The sequence below is a fragment of the Microcaecilia unicolor genome, chromosome 1 (assembly GCF_901765095.1).
Source record: "Microcaecilia unicolor chromosome 1, aMicUni1.1, whole genome shotgun sequence".
Classification (NCBI taxonomy): domain Eukaryota; kingdom Metazoa; phylum Chordata; class Amphibia; order Gymnophiona; family Siphonopidae; genus Microcaecilia; species Microcaecilia unicolor.
In genome coordinates, this window is record NC_044031.1 from 401,733,629 (window position 1) to 401,761,056 (window position 27,428).

The 27,428-nt window shown below is 48.8% G+C and overlaps 1 protein-coding gene across 1 annotated transcript in view; it reads left to right on the forward strand.

Annotated features, from left to right (window-relative positions):
- Window positions 1-27,428, forward strand: part of JARID2 (jumonji and AT-rich interaction domain containing 2) — a 538,197-nt gene that overhangs the window by 141,648 nt on the left and 369,121 nt on the right. Inside the window, 1 exon segment of the mRNA XM_030211245.1 lies at window positions 6,827-6,959. Coding sequence (XP_030067105.1) covers window positions 6,827-6,959 — 133 coding nt within the window.

Here is a 27,428-nt window from a genome sequence, read left to right on the forward strand (position 1 = left end):
GTCACCTGACCCCCTCTCAATCTCTAGAATATTTGGGGGTCTGGTTCGACACAGCCTCGGGGATGGTCTTCCTACCTGAGCAAAGGTGGTGCAAGCTTCAGGTCCATCTGCTCCTGAGGATGCCTCGCCCGCGAGCTTGGGACATAGTCCAGCTGTTGGGGTTGATGACGGCTACCTTGGAAGTGGTGCCTTGGGCAAGAGTGCACCTGAGACCTCTGCATTGGTCCCTGCTTCAACGGTGGTCTCCAATATCTCAGGATTATCAATGCAGACTCGCGTGGCTCCCTGTGGCCCGGCTCAGTATGGAGTGGTGGCTCTCAGCATGCTGCGGCGAGGAATGTCGCTAGTGCTCCCCGATTGGTGCCTGGTGGTAACAGATGCCAGCCTCAAGGGCTGGGGTGCACATTGCCGGGGAAGGCATGCCCAAGTCTTTGGACACCTGAGGAGTCGGAGTGGTTCATCAATCACTTGGAGTTAAAGCGATTTTCCAGGCACTTCTGGCCTTTCAATTGACCCTGGAAGGATGAGTTCTGTCGGACAGCACGACAGCAGTGGCCTACATAAATCGCCAAGGAGGCACTCAGTGTATAGCACTAGCAGCGCAGGCCGCGCAGATTTGCCACTGGGCCGAGCTTTATCCGCAGTTTCTGTCAGCAGCTCATATTGCAGGTCAGAGCAACGTGCAAGCTGATTATCTGAGCAGGAATCAAATCGACCCAGCGGAATGGGAACTTGCAGACGAAGTATTCCTGCAGATATGTGCCAAATGGGGAAAGCCCGTGATGGATCTTATGGCGTCAAGCACAAATGCCAAAGTCCCGTGCTTCTACAGCAGACGGAGAGATCCTCGCTCGGCAAGGTTGGATGCCTTGGCTCAACCCTGGCTCAGGGTCTCCTGTATGTGTTCCCTCCGTGGCCCTTGATAGGGCAAGTACTCCTGCGGATTGAGCTCCACCAAGGAAAGGTGGTTCTCATTGCCCCGAATTGGCCCAGGAGGCCGTGGTATGCGGACCTCCGGCGGATGCTGGTAGAGGATCCCCTGCCATTACCTCTGGTACCGAACCTGTTGTCACAGGGCCCGGTGACCATGGAGGACGCCTGCCGCTTTGGTCTTACGGTATGGCTATTGAGAGGGTGCAATTGAGAGACAAGGGATATTCCAGTAAAGTCATTTCCACTCTCCTACAGGCCCGCAAGCGTTCCACTTCCGTGGCTTATGCCAGGATTTGGCGCTAATTTGAGGCTTGGTATGCTTCTAAAGCGATCACACCCATGCGGGCTTCTGTCTCTCCGATACTTGACTTTTTGCAGGATGGTTTACAAAATGGCTTGGCCTATAATTCCCTGCGTGTTCAAGTGGCAGCCTTAGCATGTTTTTGAGGGAAGGTCGCTTGCCTCGCTCTGGCTGCTTGACTGGATGTGACACGGTTTCTTAGAAAGGTGCTTCGGCTCCGTCCTCCCGTGCGGGCTCCGTGTCCAGCCTGGAACCTGGGGTTAGTTTTAAAGGCCTTTCAGAGTTCGCCCTTTGAGCTGCTTAGGCGAGCTTCGGAGAAGGATGTGACCTTTTAAAGACGGTCTTTTTGGTGGCCGTGACATCGGCGAGACGGGTATCTGAGCTCCAGGCGCTGTCCTGTTGAGACCCATTTCTGCAATTCTCAGAGTCCGGAGTAATGGTACGTACGGTGCCTTTCTTCATGCCTAAGTTGGTTTCAGCGTTTCACCTAAACCAGCCTATTTTCCTGCCCTCCTTTTCTAAAGAGGAGTTTCCAGAAGCCTATGGGCAGTTGTACCTTCTGGATGTGCGAAGGGCTCTGTTGCAATATCTGCGCATGTCAAATGCCTTCAGGACCTCTGACCATCCTTTTGTTCTTTTGTCAGGTCCGTGCAGAGAGTCTCCAGCGTCTAAGGCCATTATAGCCCGTTGGCTCAAAGAAGCTATCTTTTCAGCATATCTGCTATCTGGCCGGCCTCCGCCTGAAGCCTTTAAGGCACATTCCACAAGAGCGATTTCCTCTTCTTGGGCTGAAACTGGAGCACTCTCTCTTCAAGAGATATGTAGTGCAGCTACTTGGGCTTCAAAGCTCTCTTTTGCCCGACATTACAGGCTGGATGTGGCTGCCAGGAGAGACGCGCATTTTGGAGCACAAGTGCTGGCGCGTGGTGTGGCTTGTTCCCACCCTATCTAGAGATTGCTTTGATACATCCCACTCGTAATGGATTCATCTGCTTGATGACAAGGAAGGGAAAATTAGGTTCTTACCTTGGTAATTTTCTTTCCTTTAGTCATAGCAGATGAATCCATGATCCCTCTCTCAGTGGTTCATTATGTGATTCATGTTACTTTTATGTTCAGTTTTTCCTGTAGGTATGTTCCCTCATTGGGAGAAGTTGGAAAACAGTCTTCAGGATTTCTGTTCAGTTACAGGAGGATGAGGTCATTCCCTCCAGGAGGATGAGTTCATTCCCTCCTTTGAATTATAGCTCCAGTTTTGGGGCGTTCATCCACTGTGAGGAAAGTTCATGTTATTTAGCTTTGCGGTGTAACACTACTTTGAAAGCTTCAAATACTGAAGAGGCAGATGGAGCTAGCTGGCCATGAGGCACTATGGTTTTTCAGTGCTCTCTATCTCCCCCTGCTGGTTGATGGACACAACCCACTCGTAATGGATTCATCTGCTATGACTAAAGGAAAGAAAATTACCAAGGTAAGAACCTAATTTTCCCGTTTGACCAAGAAAGTTGATCTTTTTTTTTGTTTGTTTGATCTGTTAGCATGTCTGATCCATTATGAGCCTGACCCAAACCCTTTCACTGCTATATGCAATGGACAAGAGAGGGCAAACAGATGAAAGGTGTGGCAGAGGTTTAGTGTTTCTTAATTTTATACATACTAAGATTTCTCCCCATATTTTTCAATCCCATTCACAGTCCAGCTGTCCTAACACAAGCCCTCCCCCTAGAGGGCATGGACTGCCATGCTTTCCATTAACTGGCACATATGCTTCTTTAAGCCTATTAACAGCTGTTATTGGTGAATGATGGAGGGGTCTCGTGTTCATATTGGGACAATAAGGTTGTACCACTCATTTTCTCTCAAATCAAGGTGATGTTTCATTTCTAAGGCTTCTCTTCAAAATTAGGGAACACCCAGATCAATCCCAGTAATAAGGGGACAGATTTACATAGTATCATAGTAAATGACAGCAGATAAAGACCTGTATGGTCCATCCAGTCTGCCCAACAAAATATACTCATTTTACATGGTATGTGATACTTTATATGTATACCTGTGTTTGATTCTTCCTTTCCATTCTCAGCACACAAATCGTACAAGTCTGCCCAGTTTGTATTTAAAAAATAAAATAAAGGGGTTAATGTTTACAAATAGAGTACTTTTGTGCATGCCATAACAGTAATAAACATCACTCACTAAGTCAGGGTATGTGGAGTATGATTTCAGCCTCAAATTTACTCCTAATGCTTACCATAGTACTTGCACTGTGCCAGAGAGCGGCTTTCTGGAGTTCACATAGGCAACCTGTCAATGTGTGTTTGAAAAATTTATTTTAATCAAGCTTGTAGTATAGAAACAGAGAAAAAGTATGCAGATAAAGATCGTATGGTGTATCCAGCCTGCCCATCCATGCCAGTATGAGTTAATATATCTTTCTGCCAGATTATCTTGGTTTCTGACTGGGTCGCTTTGTATTTTGAGAATCTTTTCTTTTCACATGTTCCTTGTCGTCAGCAGCAGATGAATCCATTACGAATGGGTTGTGTCCACCTACCAGCAGGGGGAGATAGAGAACACTGAAAACCATAGTGCCTCTAGGACGGCTAGCTCCATTTGCCTCTCAGTATTTCTCTATTTCCCAACAGGGTTGGACGCAGCTTGTTCAGCTCCTTGAAGATTCTGCCTGGGGTAACTCCTGTGCTTTTGCCAGTTGTAGCAGGGGTGTTGTGGCTAAGTGGAGCCCACTTTAAAGGCACATAGGATCGCCCTTTCCCTGCCTTACCCTTCCCCCTGTGTGGATGCAGACATATAGGTTCGCCCTTTCCCTGCCTTTCCTACCCTCTTCTGCCTCCGGAGTTCCTCTGTAGCTGTTTGTCTCCAACTTTCCTCACAGCGTTAAAAAAAAAAAAAAAACCCGAGCCTTTCAGCGCTGCTATTTCTGAAGCTTTTCCTGACTGTGCAGCGTGACCGGAGCTCGTGGACTCGGTCCTTTGAGGTAAGAGCGGTACTCAGCTCCTCCGGGGAGGGCCCGCGGATGGCGTTCTGATCGGGGTGATTTTGGCGCAAAGCCGCCATTTTGTATTTTATTCTGCCGTTTTTCGGCGATGGCTGCTGAGGGAGTTAAGCACTGTTCCTGTTGTGGCAAGCGCAGATCAGCAGCGGGGCTCTGTAAAACATGCTGTATAGACGGTAGAGCCAGTACGAGCATGGCGAGCGATGATTCTTCCCGCTCGATGGAGCTGGCAGCGGGTGCCATTTTAGAAGCGCCGCATGGCTCGACCCCAGCGGTTGCAGAGGAGTCTGAGAGCAGAGGGGCGCCTCGGGCCGAGGCTATCAGAGGAGCTCCGTTTCCTGTGGCTTCTAATTCGGAGATGGGAGGTCAGGGTGAGTTTTTCTCCTCCGAGTTTGTGCTTATTTTACATAAAGCCTTCATGCTGAAAAGAGCTCTGCCGCAGGTGTCTGACACTGCGTTGCCACCTGGTTCCCCTCCGACTGATGATGGCCCGGGGCTGGTTCCAGGCGTGGGTGCATGAGCGTTGGATGCACGCTAAGCATAGACGGGTAAATTCCCCGTCGGAGAGTGGCGCTTCCCCCCCCCCCCCCCCCCCCCCCCCCGGGTCGGGCTGTGGGGACTCTGAGTGATCTGGCAGGTCTTCGTGGTCTGAAGAGCCAGAGGAAGGAGCCGGTTTGCCACTGGATCTGGATGATCCCACTGCGGTTCGGAATTTCTCCTGCGATGAGCTGCTTTACAGGCCCTCTCTATTGATGACCCTGTTCAAGGCGAGGCCTCCTCTGGTAATCCAAGGATGGTGAGTACTAAGAAGCCTGCCCGTGCCTTTCCTTTGTATGGCTCCATCCAAGAGCGTATTTCGTCTCAATGGGCTGACCCCGAGGGGCCCTTGAAAGTGGCCAGGGTGATGGGGCATCTTTATCCTCTGAGTGAGGAGCACTTGGCCTGTTTTGGAATGCCTAAAGTGGATGCCTTAGTCACGGCGGTGACAAAAAAGACCACCCTCCCAGTAGAGGGAGGGGTCGCCCTGAAGGACATTCAGGACCGGCGGCTGGAATCGGCGCTAAAATGGTCCTTTGAGATTTCGGGCCTAGCCTTAAGGGCGTCTGTTTGCAGTTTTTATGCTGCTTGAGCCTGCCTCTCTTGGTTACAACAGGCAGTGGAACAGCCCATGGATGGTGCAGAGTCCCACGCTGAGGTTGCACCGCGCATGGAGTTGGCCTTGTCATTTTTAGCTGACACCCTCTATGATCTGGTCAGAGCTTCGGCTAAACAGATGTCTGTGGCGGTGTCCGCCCGCTGCCTTCTATGGCTACGGCATTGGGCGGCTGACACGGCCTCTAAGCAAAGGCTGGTGAAGTTGCCCTTTCGGGGCCTTCTGTTATTTGGAGAGGAGTTGGAGAAGATTGTTAAAGACCTGGGGGATGCTAAACCCCAGCGGTTACCTGAGGATAGGCTGCGGCCTTCTTCTAAGGGTCGAGTGGTTCCCTCCTCCTCCTCCAGACCTCGCTTCCGTGAAGCTAGAAGGTTTCGTCCGCGGTGCTCTGCTGGGTTTACTCAACGTGCCCGCTTTCAGCATAGGAACTCCTTTCGCTCGGACAGACGCTCCGCAGCGGCAGGCTCAAGGCCAGGAGTTCAGGGCCGTCCTCCACAATGATGGGACGCCGGTCCACTCCTCCGCTACAGCTGTAGGAGGACGCCTTTTCCTCTTTCTCGAGGAGTGGACCAAGATTACCTCAGATCAGTGGGTCCTGGACCTGATCAGAGAAGGTTACCAATTGGAATTTGGTGCCCTGGTGAGAGACGTGTTTGTGGAGTCCTGATGTGGTACTGCCGTCAAACGGGCGGCGGTAGAGGAGACATTACAAGTCTTGTTGCACCTTTGAGCAGTGATCCCTGTGCCTCCCGCCGAACATGGCTGCGGTCGTTACTCCATTTGTTTTGTGTTGCTGCAAAAAGGCGGGTCTTTTCGGCCCATTCTTGACTTAAGGAAAGTCAACGAGTCACTAAGAGTGCGGCATTTTCACATGGAAACCCTCTTTCATACCCCTAAGCTCAACCCCTTTCCCAAGTTCAAGCTCATCCCTTCTCCACCAGTCCTCTCCCTCCCCTCCCCCTTCCCTAGCCAAGGCTTACTCCCTCTTGCTTTCCCCTCCCAGATCTCCCCTACCTGCCCCCTTTTAAAAACTCTTCTTGAGAGCAAGGCCCAACATTTTCAGCCAAAATAGGAGGAAAATTAGAAATGACAAGTAATCGCAGAGATTCTAAGAACTTGGTTCCCCGCTCTTCAGTCAGTAGGCCCACGTGGCTGTTAGGGAAGACATGGGATTACTTCCTACGTATAACCTGATTGGGAACCGCCTCTTGAAGGTAATTGGAAGATGGTACATCTTATTGGACTTTGGATCATATGTCAGTCTATCCATTTATATAACCCCCTTTTCCTTCTGTGTTTGTACTAAAATACACTATGAAATAAAGGTTACTATGTATGTGTATATTTTGCTATGACCATTTTGTTAAGACTGTGTGTTCTATTTTGAATAGTTTGATTTAATATTTTTCATCTCTTGAAATTACAGGACTTCTCCTTCATGTCCAGTCTAAAGGATTAAGACAGTCATCTGAGAATGAGAAGGATGATGCATCACAAGGATCTTCGCAGGCCAACAGCGTGACCTCTTCAGATTCTGAAGATGGCCCAGTTAGAAAAAGGTTAATATCTATGGTCATATAAAATGCTTGGTTTCAGTTATGCTCTCTTATCTTTTCTTGCATTCTTTAATCTTGTTTACAAATAAATACCAACAGTCCTTTTACTTTATTGTAGCTAAACACTTTGAGTCTAGTAAGTGAATAGCAGTCTCTCAGTAAGCTTAGCTTGGTTGTGAAGTGCTGGCCAGCCTAATAGGCAGGATGATCAAATGCTTAAGGCAGTAAGGTGCTGTAAACAAATATAATCTATTTTCTAATTTAAGGTTCATCACAGAAACACACAATTTGGTTCAGTAACTTTATAAGGCAGTTTGATTGGCAGCTTCTATGTTTTTTCCATGCCTGATGCACATAGCATCTAATTCATAGGCACCTGATATTTGTAGGTGGAAGTTCCCATTTTAGTGCACAACTGTCAGGGAAAGGGATCACTTGATACAACGCAGTCCCACCTGCCTTTTCAGTGAAGAGGGAGCTGCATGCAGTGTGGTTGAATAATCCTGATGTTGCCTTAAAGGGTGGGAAAAGGAAGCACTGTGATATATTCAGGAAGAAAGGGGTAGAATCAGGCACATAGATTAATTGTCTTGTTGACAGACTTTGTGAGTTCTGGCTTGTAAGGAACAGAAATAGCTATGCCTAAGGCTATTTGTCCAGCTATCCTTGTTTGCCCCACTCCAAGTCTTCCAGTTTAAATCCAAGCCATTTGAGAATGAGGGATTTTGGATTTAGCTCACACATTTTTCAGTTGTAGCTCAAGATGAGCTACATTCAGGTATGGTACATTATTTCGTACTAACTGAGGGCTTAAAATCTAAGGGGCCCTCTTACTAAAGCCTAGCGCATGCTAACTGCTAAGAAATCCATTTTATACCTATGGGCTTCTTAGCTTTTAGCATGTGCTAATTCTGTTAGTGTGCATTAAGCTTTAGTAAAGGAGCCGCTAAGTTTGTACCTGAGGCAGTGGAGGGTTAAGTGACTTTGAAATATCACAAGAAGCTGCAATGGGATTTGAACTGGGCTTCCCTGGCTCTCAGCCCACTGTTGTAACCATTAAGTTCTCTATTTCAGTGTATCCACCTGTTGTGTACAGTTCCCCATTTCCATGTTTTCACTTGAGTTAATATTGGGCTCATTTTTGAAAGAGAAGCACGTCTATCTTTCGCCATAAATCGGAAGATGGACGTCCCCCAGGGACGTCCAAATCGGTATAATCAAAACCCGATTTAGGACGTCTCCAACTGCAGTCTGTTGCAAGGATGGCCAGAGTTCAAGGGGGGCGTGTCGGAGGCGTAGCAAAAGGCAGGACTTGGGCATGCCTAACACTTGGACGTCCTTGACCCAAAATCGAAAAAACCAAGGACGTCCCTGACGAACACTTGGACGTTTTCACCTGGACATGTTTTTATTATGACTAAGGCATAAAAAGGTGCCCGAAACGACCAGATGACCACCGGAGAGAACAGGGGATGACCTCCCGTTACTCCCCCAGTGGTCACTAACCCCCTCCCACCCTCAAAAAAACATCTTTAAAAATATGTCGTGCCAGCCTCAGATGTCATACTCAGGTCCATGACAGCGCATGCAGGTCCCAGGAGCAGTTTTAGTGGGTACTGCAGTGCACTTCAGACAGGCAGACCCAGGCCCATACCCCTCCTTACCTGTTACATTTGTGCAGGAAACGGCGAGCCCCCCTTCACCCATAAGGGCTATGGTAGTGGTGTATAGTTGTGGGTAGTGGATTTTGGGGGGCTCAGCACACAAGGTAAGGGCGCTATATATCTGGGAGCAATTTATGAAGTCCACTGCAGTGCCCCCTAGGGTGCCCGATTGGTGTCCTGGCTTGTCAGGGGGACCAGTGTACTACAAATGCTGGCTCCTCCCACGCCCAAATGGCTTGCATTAGGACATTTTTGACATGGACATCTTTGGGTTCGAAAATCGCTGAAAGTCAGAAACGTCCATGTCTAGGGACGTCCAAATTTAAGGATTTGGACGTCTCTGACAGTATTTTCAAAACGAAAGATGGATGTCCATCTTGTTTCGAAAATACGGTTTCCCCGCACCTGGATTTCGCCATTTTGCAAGGACGTCCAAATCACAACTTGGATGTCCCTTTCGAAAATGCCCCTCTGTGTCTTCTGCTTACTTGTGGGGTTTTGTCACTATTTCCTAATGAACCTTATTTAAAGCATCCCAATCCCTCGCTAGGTTAGCAAGTTTAAGGACAAAGATACTTATTTCTCATTAAATGCACCTTTGAATGCCGTACAGGTTTCTACTCTGACTATCCTTTTACTTGATAGAAATTACAAACGAGTTCCAGCTGTGCCTCTTCCTCTTTTCATCTATACTTTATCAGGTAGTTCTTTGTGATCTTCTCCAGATAATTTCTGAAAATACTAGTAAAAAAGGCCTGTTTCTTAACGCAATGAAACGGGCGCTAGCAATGTAATGAGTTCCTGCCATTAATGTTTCCACGGTTGTATTCTGAATATAATTGTTGTTTACATGTGTAAGATTTCTTTATATACAATATTTTTTGTGTAAACTGTGTTACAATGTGGTAAAAGTTTTCCTTGTTCAGGCCCTTCAATCAGTTTAACAATCACATCAGAAGAGCTCCTTACTCGTGAGAATGCAACATACAGTTGCCCATGTAAGAGATTGAGAGTGACAGTGTGTTTTACAGACAGTGTAAGAGAGAGATACACAGAGTGACTGAGTGTGTGTGTGTGATGTGTGTGAGTGACAAAGTGATTAAATGTTTGTCTTCCCTTCCATTCTGTGCACTTGCCTCCACTGATGTTCGTACCTCACTGTATATGATTGTTTGTTAGAGATTCAATTCACTCCACTTCCCTCCTCCAAGTTACGTTCTGTCTGATTGGTTCTTCGTTCCTGTGACGTCGCGTTTGTTTGCTTGGCAACTATGCAGCATTCCGTTTCCTCGACGTGAGGGCGGGGACAGTGAGAGCCAGTGAAACGCTGAACTACAGACTTACGAACCCTACACTGCCACAGTGTCACAGAGTCGGCTTCAGAATGTTGGAGGTGCCTTTTATTATATAGGATTTTGTACTTACATGGATTAGAAATACAGAATACTGTAGGAGCTCAATAAATCCCACGCACCAGGTCACCATGGGGGCTAGAAAGTTTTTTTTTTTTTTTTTTTTGCTTAAATCCTCTTTATTAAATAGAACGCAAATTCAATGGCTTTTTAATTTAAAAGTGTTTTTCTTTTGTAGCTACTGCTGCATTGCCACTAGAGCAGGAGCTTCTTTTCTGCGAGTCTGAGCTGTGTGATGTTCGTCTCAGGTTGTCAAGTTAAACAAGGGAAAAGCTCATACTCCAGAGGCATTTGCAGCAGTGACTGCAAAAACACAGGAGGATGTCTATGCTCTAGTAGTGGCCATAGACAATCCAGGTGGGGAAAAGGAAGGCTGACTGTCTTAGGGATAGGGTCTTTGGGTGGGGGGTGGGTGCTGTATGACTTTGGCTTGCAGAGGTTTAGGGGTTGAGAATCATGAGTGGCTTATAGAGGTAAAGAGAGAGACTGATTTGCTGGGGGACTGAGGGACTGATGAAGTTGGGGGGGGGGGGGGGGTGGCTGACTTCTGTGCAGGGGCAGGAACAAGGATTGGAAAGATTGAGTAGCTAGTTGGAGGGATGGCTAACTGGTTTGTAGAGGTGGGGTAGAGGAGGAGCAGCTGAGAGTTTGACTAGCTCAGTGGTTCCTAAACCTTCTGCTGGAGGCACCCCAGCCAGTCAGGTTTTCAGGCTATCCACAATGAATATTCATGAGAGATTTGCATACAATCTCTCCTTGGTATGCCTCCTTGGTATGCAGATCTTTGTCATGAATATTCAGTGTGGATAGCCTGAAAACCTGACTGGTTGGGGTGCCTCCAGGACCAGGTTTGGGAACCACTGGACTAGCTTTCCCAGTTCAAATCCTGCTGCTACTCCTTGTGATCTTGAACAAATCACTTTACCCTCCATTGCCTCAAATAAAAACTTTGACCCATAAGCCTTCTGGGGACAGGGAAATACCTATAATAGTGTATGTGAATGTAAATCACTTTGAGCTACTACCAAAGAAAAAAAAAAGCGTGGCTTTCTGCCAGATACTACTAACCCAGAGTCAGGATGCTGGGCTCAAACGTTTGACCTAACTGAACATGGCATATTTTATGTCTTATGCCAAATTATCCTCCAGTTGTAGACTCTCAGTAAACTGCAGTTACTTTAGACAGAAGGAAGGCCAAACTGCTTATGTTAAGCAGTACTATTAGTAAAATATTTCTGTTTATAATTGTAGTTGGTAGTTAATGCTTATATGCTCTCTCTTCCTCTATTCTGATAATTTTTTGAGGTGTTAGTGCTAAAAGCTTCTCATATGTAGCCACACTATTAGTTATAAATAATAAAATAGTAACATAATAGATGACGGCAGATAAAGCCCTGTACGGACCATCCAGTCTGCCCAAGAAGATAAACTCGTAGCATAAGGTATGATATGATACTACATATGTATACTTGATCTTTATTTGCCTTTGCCATTTTCAGGGCACAGACTGTAGAAGTCTGTCCAGCATTGGCTTTGCTTCCCAATTAGTGGTGGTTGTCATCTAATCACCGCAAATCTTATCCCATGCCTTCTATACAGGATTCCTTTGTGTTTATCCACACATTTCCTTGTCATCAGCAGCAGATGAATCCATTACGAATGGGTTGTGTCCACCTACCAGCAGGGGGAGATAGAGAACACTGAAAACCATAGTGCCTCTAGGACGGCTAGCTCCATCTGCCTTTTAGTATTTCTCTATTTCCCAGCAGGGTTGGACGCAGCTTGTTCATCTCCTTGAAGATTCTGCCTGGGGTGGCTCCTGTGCTTTTGCCAGTTGTAGCAGGGGTGTTGTGGCTAAGTGGAGCTCACTTTAAAGGCACATAGGTTCGCCCTTTCTCTGCCTTACCCTTCCCCTTGTGTGGATGCAGGCATATAGGTTCGCCCTTTCCCTGCCTTTCCCACCCTCTTTTGCCTCCGGAGTGCCTCTGTAGCTGTTTGCCTCCAACTTTCCTCACAGCGTTTAAAAAAAAACAAAAAAACACCTCGCGCTTTTCAGCGCTGCTATTTCTGAGGCTTTTCCTGACTGTGCAGCGTGACCGGAGCTCGTGGACTGGGGTAAGAGCAGTACTCAGCTCCTCCGGGGAGGGCCCGCGGATGGCATTCCGATCGGGGTGATTTTGGCACGAAGCTGCCATTTTGAATTTATTTCCGCCATTTTTCGGCGATGGCTGCTGAGGGAGTAAAACGCTGTTCCCGTTGTGGCAAGTGCAGATCAGCAGTGGGGCTCTGTAAATCATGCTGTTTAGACGGTAGAGCCAGTACGAGCATGGTGAGTGATGATTCTTCCCGCTCGATGGAGCTGGCAGCGAGCGCCATATTGGAAGCGCTGCATGGCTCGTCCCCTGCAGTTGCGGAGGAGTCTGAGAGCAGAGGGGCGCCTCGGGCCGAGGCTACCAGAGGAGCTCCGTTACCTGTGGCTCCTAATTCGGAGATGGGATGTCAGGGTGAGTTTTTCTCCTCCGAGTTTGTGCTTATTTTACATAAAGCCTTCATGCTGAAAAGAGCTCTGCTGCAGGTGTCTGACACTGCGTTGCCACCTGGTTCCCCTCCGACTGATGATGGCCCGAGGCTGATTCCAGACATGGATGCCCCTGAGCGTTGGATGCACGCTTAAGCATAGACTGGTAAATTCCCTGTCGGAGAGTTGCGCTCCCCCAGTGGTCGGGCTGTGGGGACTCCGAGGGATCTGGCAGGTCTTCGTGGTCTGAAGAGCCAGAGGAAGGAGCCGGTTTGCTACTAGATTTGGATGATCCCACTGTGGTTTGGATTTTCCACCGTGATGAGCTGCCAGCACTTATCCCTGATGTCTTACAGGCCCTCTCTATTGATGACCCTGTTCAAGGCGAGGCCTCCTCTGGCAATCCAAGGATGGCGTGTACTAAGCAGCCTGCTCGTGCCTTTCCTTTGTATGACTCCATCCAAGAGCTTATTTCTGCTCAATGGGCTGACCCCGAGGGGCCCTTGAAAGTGGCCAGGGCGATGGGACATCTTTACCCTCCGAGTAAGGAGCATTTGGCCCTTTTTGGGATGCCTAAAGTGGATGCCTTAGTCACGGCGGTGACAAAAAAGACCACACTCACAGCAGAGGGAGGGGTTGCCCTGAAGGACATTCAGGACCGGCGGCTGGAATCAGCGCTAAAACGGTCCTTTCAGATTTCGGGCCTAGCCTTAAGGGCGTCTGTTTGCAGTTCTTATGCTGCTCAAGCCTGCTTCTCTTGGTTACAACAAGCAGTGGAACAGCCCGTGGATAGTGTGGAGTCCCTTGCTGAGGTTGCACCGCGCATGGAGTCGGCCTTGTCATTTTTAGCTGACGCCCTCTATGATCTGGTCAGAGCTTCGGCTAAACAGATGTCTGTGGCGGTGTCCGCCTGCCGCCTTCTATGGCTACGGCATTGGGCGGCTAACATGGCCTCTAAGCAAAGGCTGGTGAAGTTGCCCTTTCGGGCCTTCTGTTATTTGGAGAGGAGTTGGAGAAGATTGTTAAAAACCTGGGGGATGCTAAACCCCAGCGGTTACCTGAGGATAGGCTGCGGCCTTCTTCCAAGGGTCGAGTGGTTCCCTCCTCTTCCAGACCTCGGTTCCGTGAAGCTAGAAGGTATCACCCGGGGAGCTCTGCTGGGTTTGCTCAACGTGCCCGCTTTCAGCAGAGGAACTCCTTTCGCTCGGACAAACGCTCCGCAGCGGCAGGCTCAAGGCCAGGAGTTCAGGGCCGTCCTCCACAATGATGGGACGCCGGTCCACTCCTCCGCTACAGCTGTTGGGAGGACGCCTTTCCCTCTTTCTCGAGGAGTGGACCAAGATTACCTCAGATCAGTGGGTCCTGGACCTGATCAGAGAAGGTTACCAATTGGAATTCAGTGCCCCGGTGAGAGACGTGTTTGTGGAGACCTGATGCGGTACTGCCATCAAACGGGCGGCGGTAGAGGAGACCTTACAAGTCTTGTTGTACCTTGGAGCGGTGGTCCCTGTGCCTCCTGCCGAACATGGCTGCGGTTGTTACTCCATTTATTTTGTGGTGCCGCGAAAAGGCGGGTCTTTTTGGCCCATTCTCCACTTGAAGGAAGTCAACAAGTCTCTGAGAGTGCGGCATTTTCGTATGGAAACCCTGCGCTCCGTCATTGAGGCGGTACAGCCAGGAGAGTTCCTCATGTCTCTGGACCTAAAAGAAGCTTACTTGCACATACCTATTTGGCCCCCGCACCAACGGTTCCTCCGATTTGCGGTGTTGGGAAGACATTTCTAGTTTCAGGCCTTGCCTTTTGGCCTCGCCACAGCTCTCTGAACCTTTTCAAACGTAATGGTGGTAGTAGCTGCTTTTCTCAGGCGCGAGGTTATCCGGGTTCACCCATACCTCGATGACTGGCTCATCAGAGCGGACTCTGCAGAAGAGAGTCGTCATGTAACAGCCAGAGTGGTCTCAGTACTGCAATCTCTGAGCTGGGTCGTCAATATAGCCAAAAGTCACCTGACCCCCTCTCAATCTGTAGAATATTTGGGGGTCCGGTTCGACACGGCCTTGGGGTTTGTCTTTCTACCCGACCAAAGGCGGTGCAAGCTTCAGAATCAGGTCCGTCTGCTCCTGAAGATGCCTCGCCTGTGAGCTTGGGACTTTGTCCAGCTGTTGGGGTCGATGACGGCCACCTTGGAAGTGGTGACATGGGCGAGAGCATACATGAGACCTCTGCAGATTGCCCTGCTTCAACGATGGTCGCCTATGTCCCAGGATTATCAACGCAGACTCGCGTGGCTCCCTGCGGCCCTACTCAGTATGGAGTGGTGGCTCTCAGACAGCATGCTGTGGCGAGGAATGCCGCTAGCGCTTTCTGATTGGTGCCTGGTGGTAACGGATGCCAGCCTGAAGGGCTGGGGAGCACATTGCCAGGGAAGCTATGCCCAGGGTCTGAGGACACCCGAGGAACTGAGAGTGATATTCCAGGCTCTTCTGGCCTTTCACAGGACTCTGGAGGGACTGGCTGTCAGAGTTCTGTCGGACAACACGACAGCAGTGGCCTAGATAAATCGACAAGGAGGCACTCAGTGTCAATCACTGGCCACAGAGGCCGCTCAGATATGCCACTGGGCCGAGCTACATCTGCAGCTTCTGTCAGCAGCTCACATAGCAGGTCAGAGCAACGTGCAAGCCCACTTTCTAAGCAGGTATCAAATCAACCCAGCGGAGTGGGAACTGGTAGACGAAGTGTTCCTTCAGATCTGTGCCAAACGGGGAACGCCTGTAGCGGATCTTATGGCCTCAAGCAAAAATGCCAAAGTCCTGTCCTTTTTCAGCAGACGGAGAGATCCTCGCTCGGCGGGGTTGGAATGCCTTAGCTCAACCCTGGCCCCCGGGTCTCCTGTATGTGTTCCCTCCTTGGCCCTTAATAGGGCGACTCCGCCTGCGAATTCGACTGCATCAAGGAGTGGTGATCCTCAATGCCCCGGATTGGCCCAGGCGGCCGTGGTATGCGGACCTCCGGCGGATGCTGGTGGAGGCTCCCCTTCCTTTGCCTCTGGTACCGAACCTGTTGACGCAGCGTCCGGTGACCATGGAGGATCTCTCTCGCTTTGGTCTTACGGCCTGGCTATTGAGAGGGCGCAATTGAGAGACAAGGGCTATTCTAACAAGGTCATCTCCACTCTCTTGCAGGCCCGCAAGCATTCCACTTCCGTGGCCTATGCTTGGATCTGGTGCCAGTTTGAGGCGTGGTGTGTTTCTAAACTGATCACACCTATGCGGGCTTCTGTCTCGCCGATACTTGACTTTTTGCAGGATGGTATACAAAAAGGCTTGGCCTATAATTCCCTGCCTGTTCAAGTGGCAGCATTGTCATGCTTTCGGGGGAAGGTCGCTGGCCTCTCCCCGGCTGCGTATCTGGATATTGCACGGTTTCTTAGAGGGGTGCTTCATCTCCGGCCTCCCGTGCGGTCCCCTTGTCCGGCTTGGAACCTGGGGCTAGTATTAAAGGCTCTTCAGTGTTCCCCCTTCGAGCCACTGAGGCAAGCTTCTGAGAAGGATGTGGCTCTAAAGACAGTCTTTTTGGTGGCCATTACATCGGTGAGATAGGTGTCAGAGCTCCAGGCGCTGTCATGTCGAGACCCATTTCTGCAATTCTCAGAGTCCGGAGTAATGGTACGTACGGTGCCTTCCTTCATGCCTAAGGTGGTTTCAGCGTTTCACCTAAACCAGCCTATTTATCTGCCCTCCTTTCCAAGGAGGAATTTCCGGAATCTTTTGGGCAGTTGCACCTTCTGGATGTGTGCAGGGCTCTGGTGCAGTATCTGCAGATGTCTAATGCTTTCAGGACCTCTGATCACCTTTTTGTATTGTTGTCAGGTCCTCGCAGAGGGTCTCCAGCATCTAAAGCCACTATAGCCCGATTTTTTCTGCATACCTACTATCTGGCCGGCCTCCGCCTGACGCCTTTAAGGCACATTCCACAAGAGCGATTTCTTTCTCTTGGGCTGAGACGGGAGCACTCTCTCTTCAAGAGATATGTAGTGCAGCTACTTGGGCTTCTAAACTCTCTTTTGCCAGTCATTACAGGCTGGATGTGGCTGCCAGGAGGGACGTACTTTTTGGAGCACAAGTGCTTGCGCGTGGTGTGGCTCGTTCCTGCCCTATCTAGGGATTGCTTTGATACATCCCATTCGTAATGGATTCATCTGCCTCTGATGACAAGGAAGGGAAAATTAGGTTCTTACCTTGGTAATTTTCTTTCCTTTAGTCACAGCAGATGAATCCATGATCCCTCCCTGATTGACTCTGTTTTGTGTTCAGTTTTTCCTGCAGACATGCTCCCTCATTGGGAGAAGTTGGAAAACAGTCTTCAGAATTTCTGTTCAACTACAGGAGGTTGAGTTAGTCCCTCCTTTGTGTTATTGTTCCTGTTCTGGGGCGTTCGTTCGCTGTGAGGAAAGTTCGTTATGCTACTTTGCTGTTTAACACTGCTTTGGAAGCTTCAAAATACTGAGAGGCAGCTGGAGCTAGCCGTCCTAGAGGCACTATGGTTTTCAGTGTTCTCTATCTCCCCCTGCTGGTAGGTGGACACAACCCATTCGTAATGGATTCATCTGCTGTGACTAAAGGAAAGAAAATTACCAAGGTAAAAACCTAATTTTCCCTTTTTATTTCGGTTGCTGTTTTCATCTCCACCACCTCCTGTGGGAGGGCATTCCAGGTAATCTACCACCCTCTCCATGAAAAAGTACTTTGTGACATTATTCCTGGGTCGCCCCCCCCCCCCCCCCCCCCCCCACACAACCTCAGTTCATGTCCTCTAGTTCTATCACCTTCCCGTCTCTGGAAAAGGTTTGTTTGTAGATCAGTATCTTTCAAATAATTGAATGTCTATATCATATCACCCCTGTCTCTCCTTTCCTCCAGGGTATACATGTTCAGGTCCTCAAGTCTCTGTTCATGCTCATCTTGTGACTAGTGGTGGGCCTACCCATTCTTGCCTCAGACCCCCTTAGTCTAATGGCCGCCAAACACCTCATTGGCGGTGCCTCACTCCTCTCTGTCCCTCCCTGTCATGTCAGCTGCCCATCTCTCTCTGTTATCTTTTAGCCGTAGGCAGCAATTCTTGTATGCAACCTGCGCCAGCTCTGCAGGCTTCCCTTTATTGCATCCCTCCCTCGAAGACATCCTTTCCTTTTCCTTCACTAGCGGGAACACGGTAGAGGAAAGCCTGCAGGGCTGGCGCAGGTTGCTTACTGGAATTGCTGCCATCGACAATTTGGAGGTAGACCGGAGGGGGGGGGGGGGTAGCAAGTGACAGGGGTGGGAGAGAGGAGCAGAGGCCGGGTGGGGGGGGGGGGGGGGAGGGAGAGATGATGATTGTAGGAGCAGAGAGGAAGTTAAAAATAAACAAAAAATTATGTGTGTATTGGGTAGGAGTGGGATGGGCGCACCCGAAATGGAAGGTTGTGATACAAGCCCCATACCATTTTGGTAATATCTGAGCCACTTCAAGTCTTTTTACATCCTTAGCAAGGTGCAGCCTCCAAAATTGAACACTACTCCAAGTGGGTCCTTGCCACTGACTTGTACAGGGGCATCAGCACCTCCTTTCTTTGCTGGCTATACTCCTCTCTATGCAGCCTAGCATCCTTCTGGCTTCAGCCACTGACTTGTCGCATTGTTTTGTCTGCCTCAAGGTCCCTCTCCTGAGCTGTGCTTATCAATCTTTCTTCTCCTATCTGGTACATCTCCTCTGAATTTCTGCACCCGAAGTGCATCACTCTGCACTTCTTGGTGTTAAAGTTTAACTGCTGGACCTTTTGACCATTCTTCTAATTTTTGGAGATCTCTACTCATGGTTTCTACTCACTATGGGGGTATCCACTCTATAGGCTGTTTTCCTTAGCCTTGCAGGTGCGGAACCAGACTATGACCACAGTGTATGTGTTAGGCACACCATTTGAGGCATCGTGTTCTTCCTGGACACCAGATTCCCTATCATCGTCCTTTGCCACAGTTGTTGACCTTTTTTACAGGAAGGTCTGTGGAAGGGTTTGGCCTATAATTTGCCGCGTGTGCAGGTCGCAGCCCTCACCTGTTATAGGGGGTGTGTGTCAGGGCACTCTGGATGTGGTGTGTTTTCTGAAGGGAGTTAATCACCTCAAACTGCCCCTTGGTCGGCATTGTCCGTAATGGAACCTTAAATTGGTGCTTCAAACCCTACAGCGGGCCCTGCTCGAGGCTCTCTTCAATACATCAGAAAAGGATCTTACTATGAAGATGGTGATTCTGGTGGCGATGGCCTTGGTGAAGAGAGTCTCCGAGTACATAAGTATTGCCACACTGGGATAGACCAAAGGTCCATCAAGCCCAGCATCCTGTTTCCAACAGTGGCCAATCCAGGTTGCAAATATCTGGCAAGATCCCGAAAAAAGTTCAATACATTTTATGCTGCTTATCCAGAAATCGCAGTGGATTTTCCCCAAGTCTATTTAATAATGATCTATGGACTTTTCCTTTAGGAAGCCGTCCAGACCTTTTTTAAACCCCACTAAGTTAACCTCTTTTACCACATTCTTTGGCAACGAATTTCAGAGTTTAACTACACGTTGAGTGAAGAAAAATTTTCTCAGATTCGTATTAAATTTACTACTTTGTAGCTTCATCGCATGCCCCCTAGTCCTAGTATTTTTTGAAAGAGTAAACAAATGATTTACGTCTACCCGGTCCATTCCACTCATTATTTTATAGACCTCTATCATATCTCCCCTCAGCCGTCTTTTCTCTAAGCTGAAGAGCCCTAGACCCTTCAGCCTTTCCTCATAGGGAAGTCGTCCCATTCCCTTTATCATTTTCGTCACCCTTCTCTGTACCTTTTCTAATTCCACTATATCTTTTTTGAGATGCGGCGACCAGAACTGGACACTATTCAAGGTGTGGTTGCACCATGGACCAATATGAAGGCATTATAACATTCTCACATTTGTGTTCCATTCCTTTCCTAATAATACCTAACATTCTATTTGCTTTCTTAGCTGCTGCAGCACACTGAGCAAGAGGGTACAGGCTTTGTCATGTTGGGAGCCTTGCCTTTGGTTTACGGAATCGGGGGGTGACAATACGGACGGTGCCATCCTTTTTGCCAAAGGTTATCTTGGCATTTCATGTCAATCAACCTACCTTGACTTTTTTTGGGGAGATGAACCACCCAACAGATTTTGGGGTCCTGCAGTACTTGGATGTTCACAGGGTGCTGCTTCGCTACCTTCAAGTGACTAAAGATTGCAGGCTTTTGGGTCATCTTTTTGTGCTTCTGTTGGGATTCAATAGGGTCCATGCTGCATCAAAGGTGACAATTGCATACTGGATTAGGGATGCCATTTCCTCAGCATATATGCTGGTGGGGCATATCTCTCTGGTGTTGTTGCAGGCACATTCCACTTGGGCACTGGTGACATCCTATGTGGAGTCCCAGGTTTTTTTTCCCTGGAGGAGATCTGTAGGGCCACTTGGGCATCCCTGCATACCTTCTCTAGACATTACTGTTTGGGCGTGCGGTGTGGTAGGACACCAGTTTAGGGATGACTGTCCTTTCTGCTGGGGCATTGGCTTCCCTCCCTCTTCAGTACTGCTTTCGTACATACCATCAGTTTTTGGATTCATCTGCTGCTACACTAAGGAAGGTAAAATTATGTCTTACCTGATAATTTCCTTTAGTGCAGCAGATGAATCCAGGATCCCGCCCTAGCACCACTCTGTTTGCCTTTGGAGGTCTCTGTTCTAGGTAGTGCATGCATTTTGTTTTCCTGAATTGTCCTTGGATTTTGTGTGTCCTTCATGCAGTGGGCTGTTTCTGACTTCAGAAACTGCCCGGGGGGGAGGGGTTTGGCGGGGGTCCACTGGAGCTGATGTTGCGTCACCCTCTACTGAAGTGTTGGGACATGGTCTGGATGACTTTGGTGGGAACGGTGTCCATTTTCTTGCAGGCTGTTTTTTTTTTCTCCTGCTGCTGTTTCTCAGCAGTTCGAGAGCTCTCGGGCCCTGTCAGGACTTGGAGGGGTAGGGGCCTCGCCTTCTTATCTTCCTTGGATCCGACTGCAGGGGGAACTCCTGATAGGACTCCTGGGGGAATCATGGAGCTTTTTGGCTGCAGAGCTTAACTCGGATGGTTAAGTAAGCCCTGCAGGCAGACACTAGGTCTCCTCGGTGGTGGGGCTCCTGGGGGCCTAGAGGGGGACAGGCAAGGCCCCTGTTGTGGGTTCTAAGCACCATAGAGGGAATCTGGGCATCTTGAAGGGTCTGGCAGCTTTGGAGATGGTGGTGGAGATCTTGGAGACCGAATCAGACTCCCAATTAGACTTCCATTCGGAAAAGATCCTCCCATAGGGGAGATGGAGGAGTGGTCTCATGTGATCTGGCTCTTCGCCTTGAGGCGCTATCACAGCCCCAAAGCATTTTCCACTCCATAAACATCTGTATGATGATAGCGGAGTGGGAGACCCCAGGTGGGCCCCTCACAGGATCCTTGATTGTCTTTACACCTTTGCTCCTGAGGAGGTTAAGAAGTATTGAGTGTTCCTTAAGGTGGACTCCCTGGTTACTGTGGTCACTAAGGCGACTCCTTTGCCAGTCCAGGGTTCTTGGCCCTTAGGAAGCTCCATGAGAAGAAGGTGGAGCAGCAGCCCCACCTGGCCTCTTCAGTGGGAGCCTCCAGCATTTAGGCTGCTATTTGTGGAGGTTATGTATCTAAATCATTCTATGTTGGTTTTAGCTGCTGTTGGAGTCCCTGAGGTCGCTTTCTTGGAGTCTGGGACAGCATTTTTAGAGGATGTCCACTACGACCTGATCTGTCTAGTCTCCCGTTCTGTAGCTGCTTCGGTGGTGGGATGCCTTTGGTTGTGGTTCTGCTACTGGGTCACAGGTGTGGCATCTAAGAAACTTTTGTTAGTTGCCTTTTAGGGAACTCCTGCACTTCAGCGATTTTAGAGAAGCTGGTTAAGGATGTGGGAAAGTCGTGGTCTCTCTGTCTCACTGAACTGAAGCAAAAGGATGCTCAATGATTCTCTACCTGTGGATGGCGCTCCAAAGGGGTGGGCCACATTAGGGCGGCCTGGCACACTCTGGTCCAAATGGGGGGGATAGTGCAGATCTAGTGCAGAGCCTTCAAACAGGGCTTCTTTTATGGCTCCAAAAGAAATGCTCGTCCTGCCCAATGAGCATGTGCTGCCCCCCTCTTTAGTTATGGTGGGTGGGTGGTAGGCTGTTTCTGTTCCATGAATGGGACTTCATCACATCATTGGGTGCTGGAGGTGGTTGAGAAGGTATACTCCCTGGAATTCACCTGCCCAGTTCCCGACGACTTCAGTGCTTCATTCCCTGTGTGGTTCAGCCTTAAAGTGGCAGGCTGCTGCTCTTACTCTGCAGCATCTGTGCAGTCTAGGGGTGGTGGAACTCCTCTTGCCCACAAAGTACAGGAAGTGTTGGCACTCCATTTATTTCATGGTCCCAAAGAAAGACAGCTCCTTACGACCCATTCTGGACCTAAAAGGGATGAATGCCTGCCTCTGTTCAGTGATCACCTTGAACCCTCTGGGGGAGTACTTGAACTCCTTGCACCTCACGGAGACGCCTGCCTATCTGTACATTGCTATCACAGCCCATCACAAGAGATGTCTTCACTTTGTGTGTTGGGAAGCACTTTCAATTTCAGGCCCTGCCATTTGGCCTGGCTACGGCACCCCATACTTTTTCCATGGTGATGGTGAAGGTGGCTGCTCATTTGCAGTGCCAGGGCATTTGTGTCCCAATCCAAGAGGCATCTGGTTCAGTCTTAGTTCCTGGAGTACCTCAGAGACCATTTTGACATGGCCTGGAGGATGGTGTTTCTTCCGGAGGATTGGGCAGAGATGCTGTGGGCGGAGGAGTGCAGGTTGTGCGAGCTTCTGATGCCCATAGTCTGGGACTGTTTTCAACTGCCGGACTCCATGGCAACAACTCAAGGTGGTGCCTTGGACAAGTATGCATATGCGGCCTCTGCAACGTGCACTGTTTTCCTGGTGGGCTCCAGCCTCTCAGGATTTTCATCGCCCACTGCCTATTGTGCCCAAGGTGAGACTAAGTCTTGCCTGGTGTAACAGCCTGATTCACCTGCGGAGAAGAGTTTCACCGGATCCCCCACAGTGTAGGTCTTGGTCACCATGAATTTGAGTCTCCTTGGCTGGGAAGCTCATTGCCTGGGTCAGATGGCACAGGGAACCTGAACGTGCCAACAAATGGCCTAGTCCATCAATTGCCGGGAGTCCCGGGCAGTTTGGCCCTGTTGGAATTTCAGCCAGTCCTGGAGGGGAAAGCAGTCAGTGATGTCAGCACAGGCACCCGTATAAGAGGTTTTTGAAAGCCAAGCCTCCCCAACCCTAACTGTCACCTTCCCAAGCCCTTCTCTTCTGCAGAGACTGTTGTCTTTTCTGGTTGGTGACACTTCTGCTGCAACAGCAGTAAAAGCAAGGCAAAGATGTCATGGGACTAGTTTCCTCCATATGCCTCTCCTAGCTGTAGAGGCTTGACTGGTCCTGCACGTCATTGCCTTGCTGTTCTGCTTCAGGCCTGGGCAGCGTGTAGATGCTTGACTGGTCCCGCACATCTTTTTGCCTTGCTGTTCCTGCTTCAGGCCTACAGTTGCAAGAGGTTGAGTGGAAGGGAAGCTGGGGAGAAGAGAAAGCAGGTGATACTGGATTGAGAAGGGGAAGCAGAGAGATGAGATAATGATAGAGACACACACAGAGAACAGTAATGCTTGATGGGGGAGAAGAGAGAAATGGATGGATAATGCTGGATTTGTCAGAAGAGAGAGACAGATTAGGTAATGTTGGATGGGGCAGGCAGACAGAGAGAGAGTCAGGGTAATGCTGGATGGGGGAGATAAGAGAGACTGGGATAATGCTGGATGGGGGAGATGAGTGAGACACACACACACATAAACAGCGTAATGCTGGATGGGGGAGAGAGAAACAGGGTAATGCTGGATGGGGTAGATGGGATAATACTGGATGGGGAGATATGAGAGAGAATGAGGTAATGCTGGATGGGGGAGAAGAGAGAGATAGGGCAATACAGCATGGGGATAGAGAGACAAAGGAGATGTTTGATGGTAGAGGGAGAAACGGAAGAGTAAACGAAAGACTAGGGGACTAGGAGAGTCTGAATAAGGGAAAGATATGGAAAGCTGTAGGTGAATGCAACTGTAAAAAGTGATATTGAAGACTGGAGATTGAAGGAAATCTGAATGGACAGGCAGAAAAATAGAAAAAAAGGTGAAAGAAAAAGATCAGTGTCGGAGATGGATGTAGTATTGGAATTGAAGAAGATAGGAGGGGAGAGAAAAAGAACCATTGAACAGGCGACCTTGGAAAGAGAGCTAAGAAATGACAAAGCAGTATCCGGAGACTGGGGACCTACATAATTAGAAAATTAAATAGCCAGACAACAAAAATAGAGAAAATAATTTTATTTTTAATTTAGGGTGAATTAGTAGTGTAGCCAGGGACATAGCCAGATCTGACATTTTGGGGGAGACCCAGAGTTAACATGGGGTGGGGGAGGCACTAGGCATATAGGTGTGAGTAGTGCTTGGTATGCTCCTAAATAATGCCTTAGAGTACACTTGGTAATGGATTTCTAAGTAAAAAAAAATCTGTCCTGCATCAACATAAACATGCACATTTATGGAAACCTTGGAAGCACTGACATTTTTAAATGAAGTTGCATTATTCCATAACTTAAACTTTACTATTATAGTAGACTTGAGTCTGGTCAGCCGCTCAACACACATCACAGTATCCTGGAAAATAATTACTGCTGTGGCACATATCCCTTTACTTTATAAGACATATAAAATACCTTATTAAGCTGTATTAATAAAATAAGTCTTGTTCTACTGCTTTCTCTCCTTTCTGAAGCTGACATGAACCAGTTCAAGTCCCTGGAGTTCCTGACAGTGTTCAATTCAAATCAATTCATTCAAATCAATTGTTGTATACTGCTAATATCCCCTTTCCAGAGTTCAGTGCAGTTACAAAAGTAAATAGTGTTAGTGTGAGGTTTGAGAAACATTACAGACCATTGGATTAATGCATGAGACTGAAAACATTAAGGAAAGGATAATGGATGATACTAGTAGGTAGAAGTCATGATGGATTGTTATGAAGCAGACTTTGGGAAGAGAAAGGTTTCTAGCCTCTTCCTGAAGTTGAAGCAGCTGTTTTCTGTTGGGAATAGGTAGAGAGTTCTATATTTTGACTCCAAGAACGGGGAATAGAGTGCTGAAACTCTTGTGATGCTAGCATCAGTTGTTGTTTCAGTCTGTTATACTGAACCAGACATAGCGAAGCGGTCTTAGTCAGCAGTTCAGAGGTGAAGTTGTAGGATTTGAAAAACTAAACAAGCAGCTTTGAACCTGAGTCTTTCTGCTATGGGAGGTAGTGCACTTTGTTTAGATGAGTTTATATCTATTTAATCTGTGTATTAGTCCAAAGGATTGTCTGCCAAATTACTTTTGTGAAGTAACACGAAATCCTGCAAAGAATCTTCTCAGAGCCTATGTAGCAAGCTTAACAGCACCAATTCTGAACACACAAATATCAGTAACTGTATCTTTAAAAAGGCAGCAGTGAATATGCAGTACTGCAGTATGCTTCCTATTGGAAAAGCCAGACAAGTCAGACTCCTATGGATCCACGCACAAATTGCCAGTAAAATCTCTCACCTTGATCACTCACAGAACACAGACCAATCCTCACCAATTACAGAATAAAGGACCAAATTAGAAAAGGAAGCACTGAGGAATTATATTCTCCGTAAGCAGTACAGCACAAGAGAAATAAAAATAAAAAGGGATTATCCACTGTAGGGAGCAAAATACAAGATCACTTTCTACCCCAAAATAAAACCCACAAATAAATTATCTGGATACTCAAGAAAAGTTAAATACGTGTGGGACAACAGTGAGCTGTATTTTCAAAGCACTTAGACTAACAAAATTACATAATAAGGCGTATTTTCAAAGCACTTAGGGGTCCTTTTACCAAGATGCAGGAAAAAGGGCCCTGTGCTAGCGGTGAGGGCTGTTTTTCCCGCTCGCCGGAGCCCTTTTTAGCACAGCAGATGATAAGCCCCCAGACAAACATGGCCATGCGACAGGAAGCCCTTACTGCCACCTTTACACATTCTCTTCCTTGCCCTGTCCCTTCCTAATCTTTTTCCCCTCCCCCTACCGCTGTCTACCACTGGAACTCACTGCCCACCCATGTCCTCTCCCATCTTGCTCACTACTGCAATACCCTACTCACCCCCGTCCCTCACCACCTCACCATCTCTCCTGTCCCCCTCCTCCTTCCTAGCTCTCAACCTTCAACACTTCCTTCCTGCCATTAACCCATCCCCATTCCTCCTAAGCGCATCCCGTCTTCGTCGCCTTCGTCGCCCTACCTCCCCCACCCTCCTCCGCACTCTCTTGCTCCTCCTCCTGCTATCCGCAGGAGACATCAATCCCAATCCAGGTCCCCCACACCTGTCCTCGTCCTATCCATGCAAACGTTTCCGGGATGTCTCCAATCTCATATCTATTCCCCTCCTCCCCCCCTCTTCCCTCCCCTTCTCATGTGCACTGTGGAATGCCCACTCGGTCTGCAACAAACTTCCCTTCACCCACGATCTCTTCATCTCTCATTCCCTTCACCTGCTTGCCCTAACTGAAACCTGGCTCTCCCCTGACGACTCTGCCTCAGTTGCGGCTCTATGCCATGGAGGCTATCTCTTCTCCCATACTCCCCGCCTAGTTGGCCGTGGAGGAGGCGTCGGGTTACTACTCTCGCCCTCCTGTAGCTTCCAACCCCTCCTCCTACCACAGTCTCACTGCTTCTCATCCTTTGAAGTCCACTCCATCCGTCTATTCTACCCGTTGCCACTCAGAGTGGCAGTCATTTACCGCCCCCATGATAAATCCCTCCCTTCCTTCCTCACCGACTTCGATGCCTGGCTTTCTGTTTTTATTGAACCCTCATCTCCATCCCTCATTCTCGGAGACTTCAACATACACGTTGATGACCTGTCCAACTCTCACGCTTCTCAGTTCCTCACTCTAACATCCTCCTTCAACCTCCAGCTATGTTCCACCACCCCTACTCACCGTGATGGCCATTGCCTTGACCTCGTCCTCTCCTCTTCCGGCTCACCCTCCAATTTCCACACCTCAGCTCTTCCTGTCTCTGATCATCACCTGATCACCTTCACACTTCTTCACCCTCCCCCTCAGCCCCGCCCAACATTAACCACTACTTCCAGGAATCTCCAGATTATTGACCCTCCCACCTTATCATCTAGTATTTCTAATCTCCTCCCCTCCATCATGTCCTCCGAGTCTGTTGACGAGGCTGTCTCCGCTTACAATGCCACTCTCTCCTCTGCTCTGGACACCCTTGCACCATCCACCTCCCGTCCCACAAGGCGTACTAATCCCCAGCCCTGGCTGACCCCTTGCATCCGTTACCTTCGCTCCTGCGCCCGATCTGCTGAACGCCTCTGGAGGAAATCTCGCACCCATTCAGATTTCCTTCACTACAAATTCATGCTATCCTCCTTCCAGTCCTCACTATTCCTTGCCAAACAGGACTATTACACCCAATTGACTAATTCTCTCAGCTCTAACCCTCGTCGTCTCTTCGCCACCCTTAACTCCCTCCTCAAAGTGCCCTCCGCTCCCACCCCCCCGTCACTCTCTCCTCAATCACTGGCTGACTACTTCCGCGACAAGGTGCAAAAGATCAACCTTGAGTTCACTACCAAGCCACCTCCTCCTCTTCACCCTTCAACCCTCTCCCTCAAC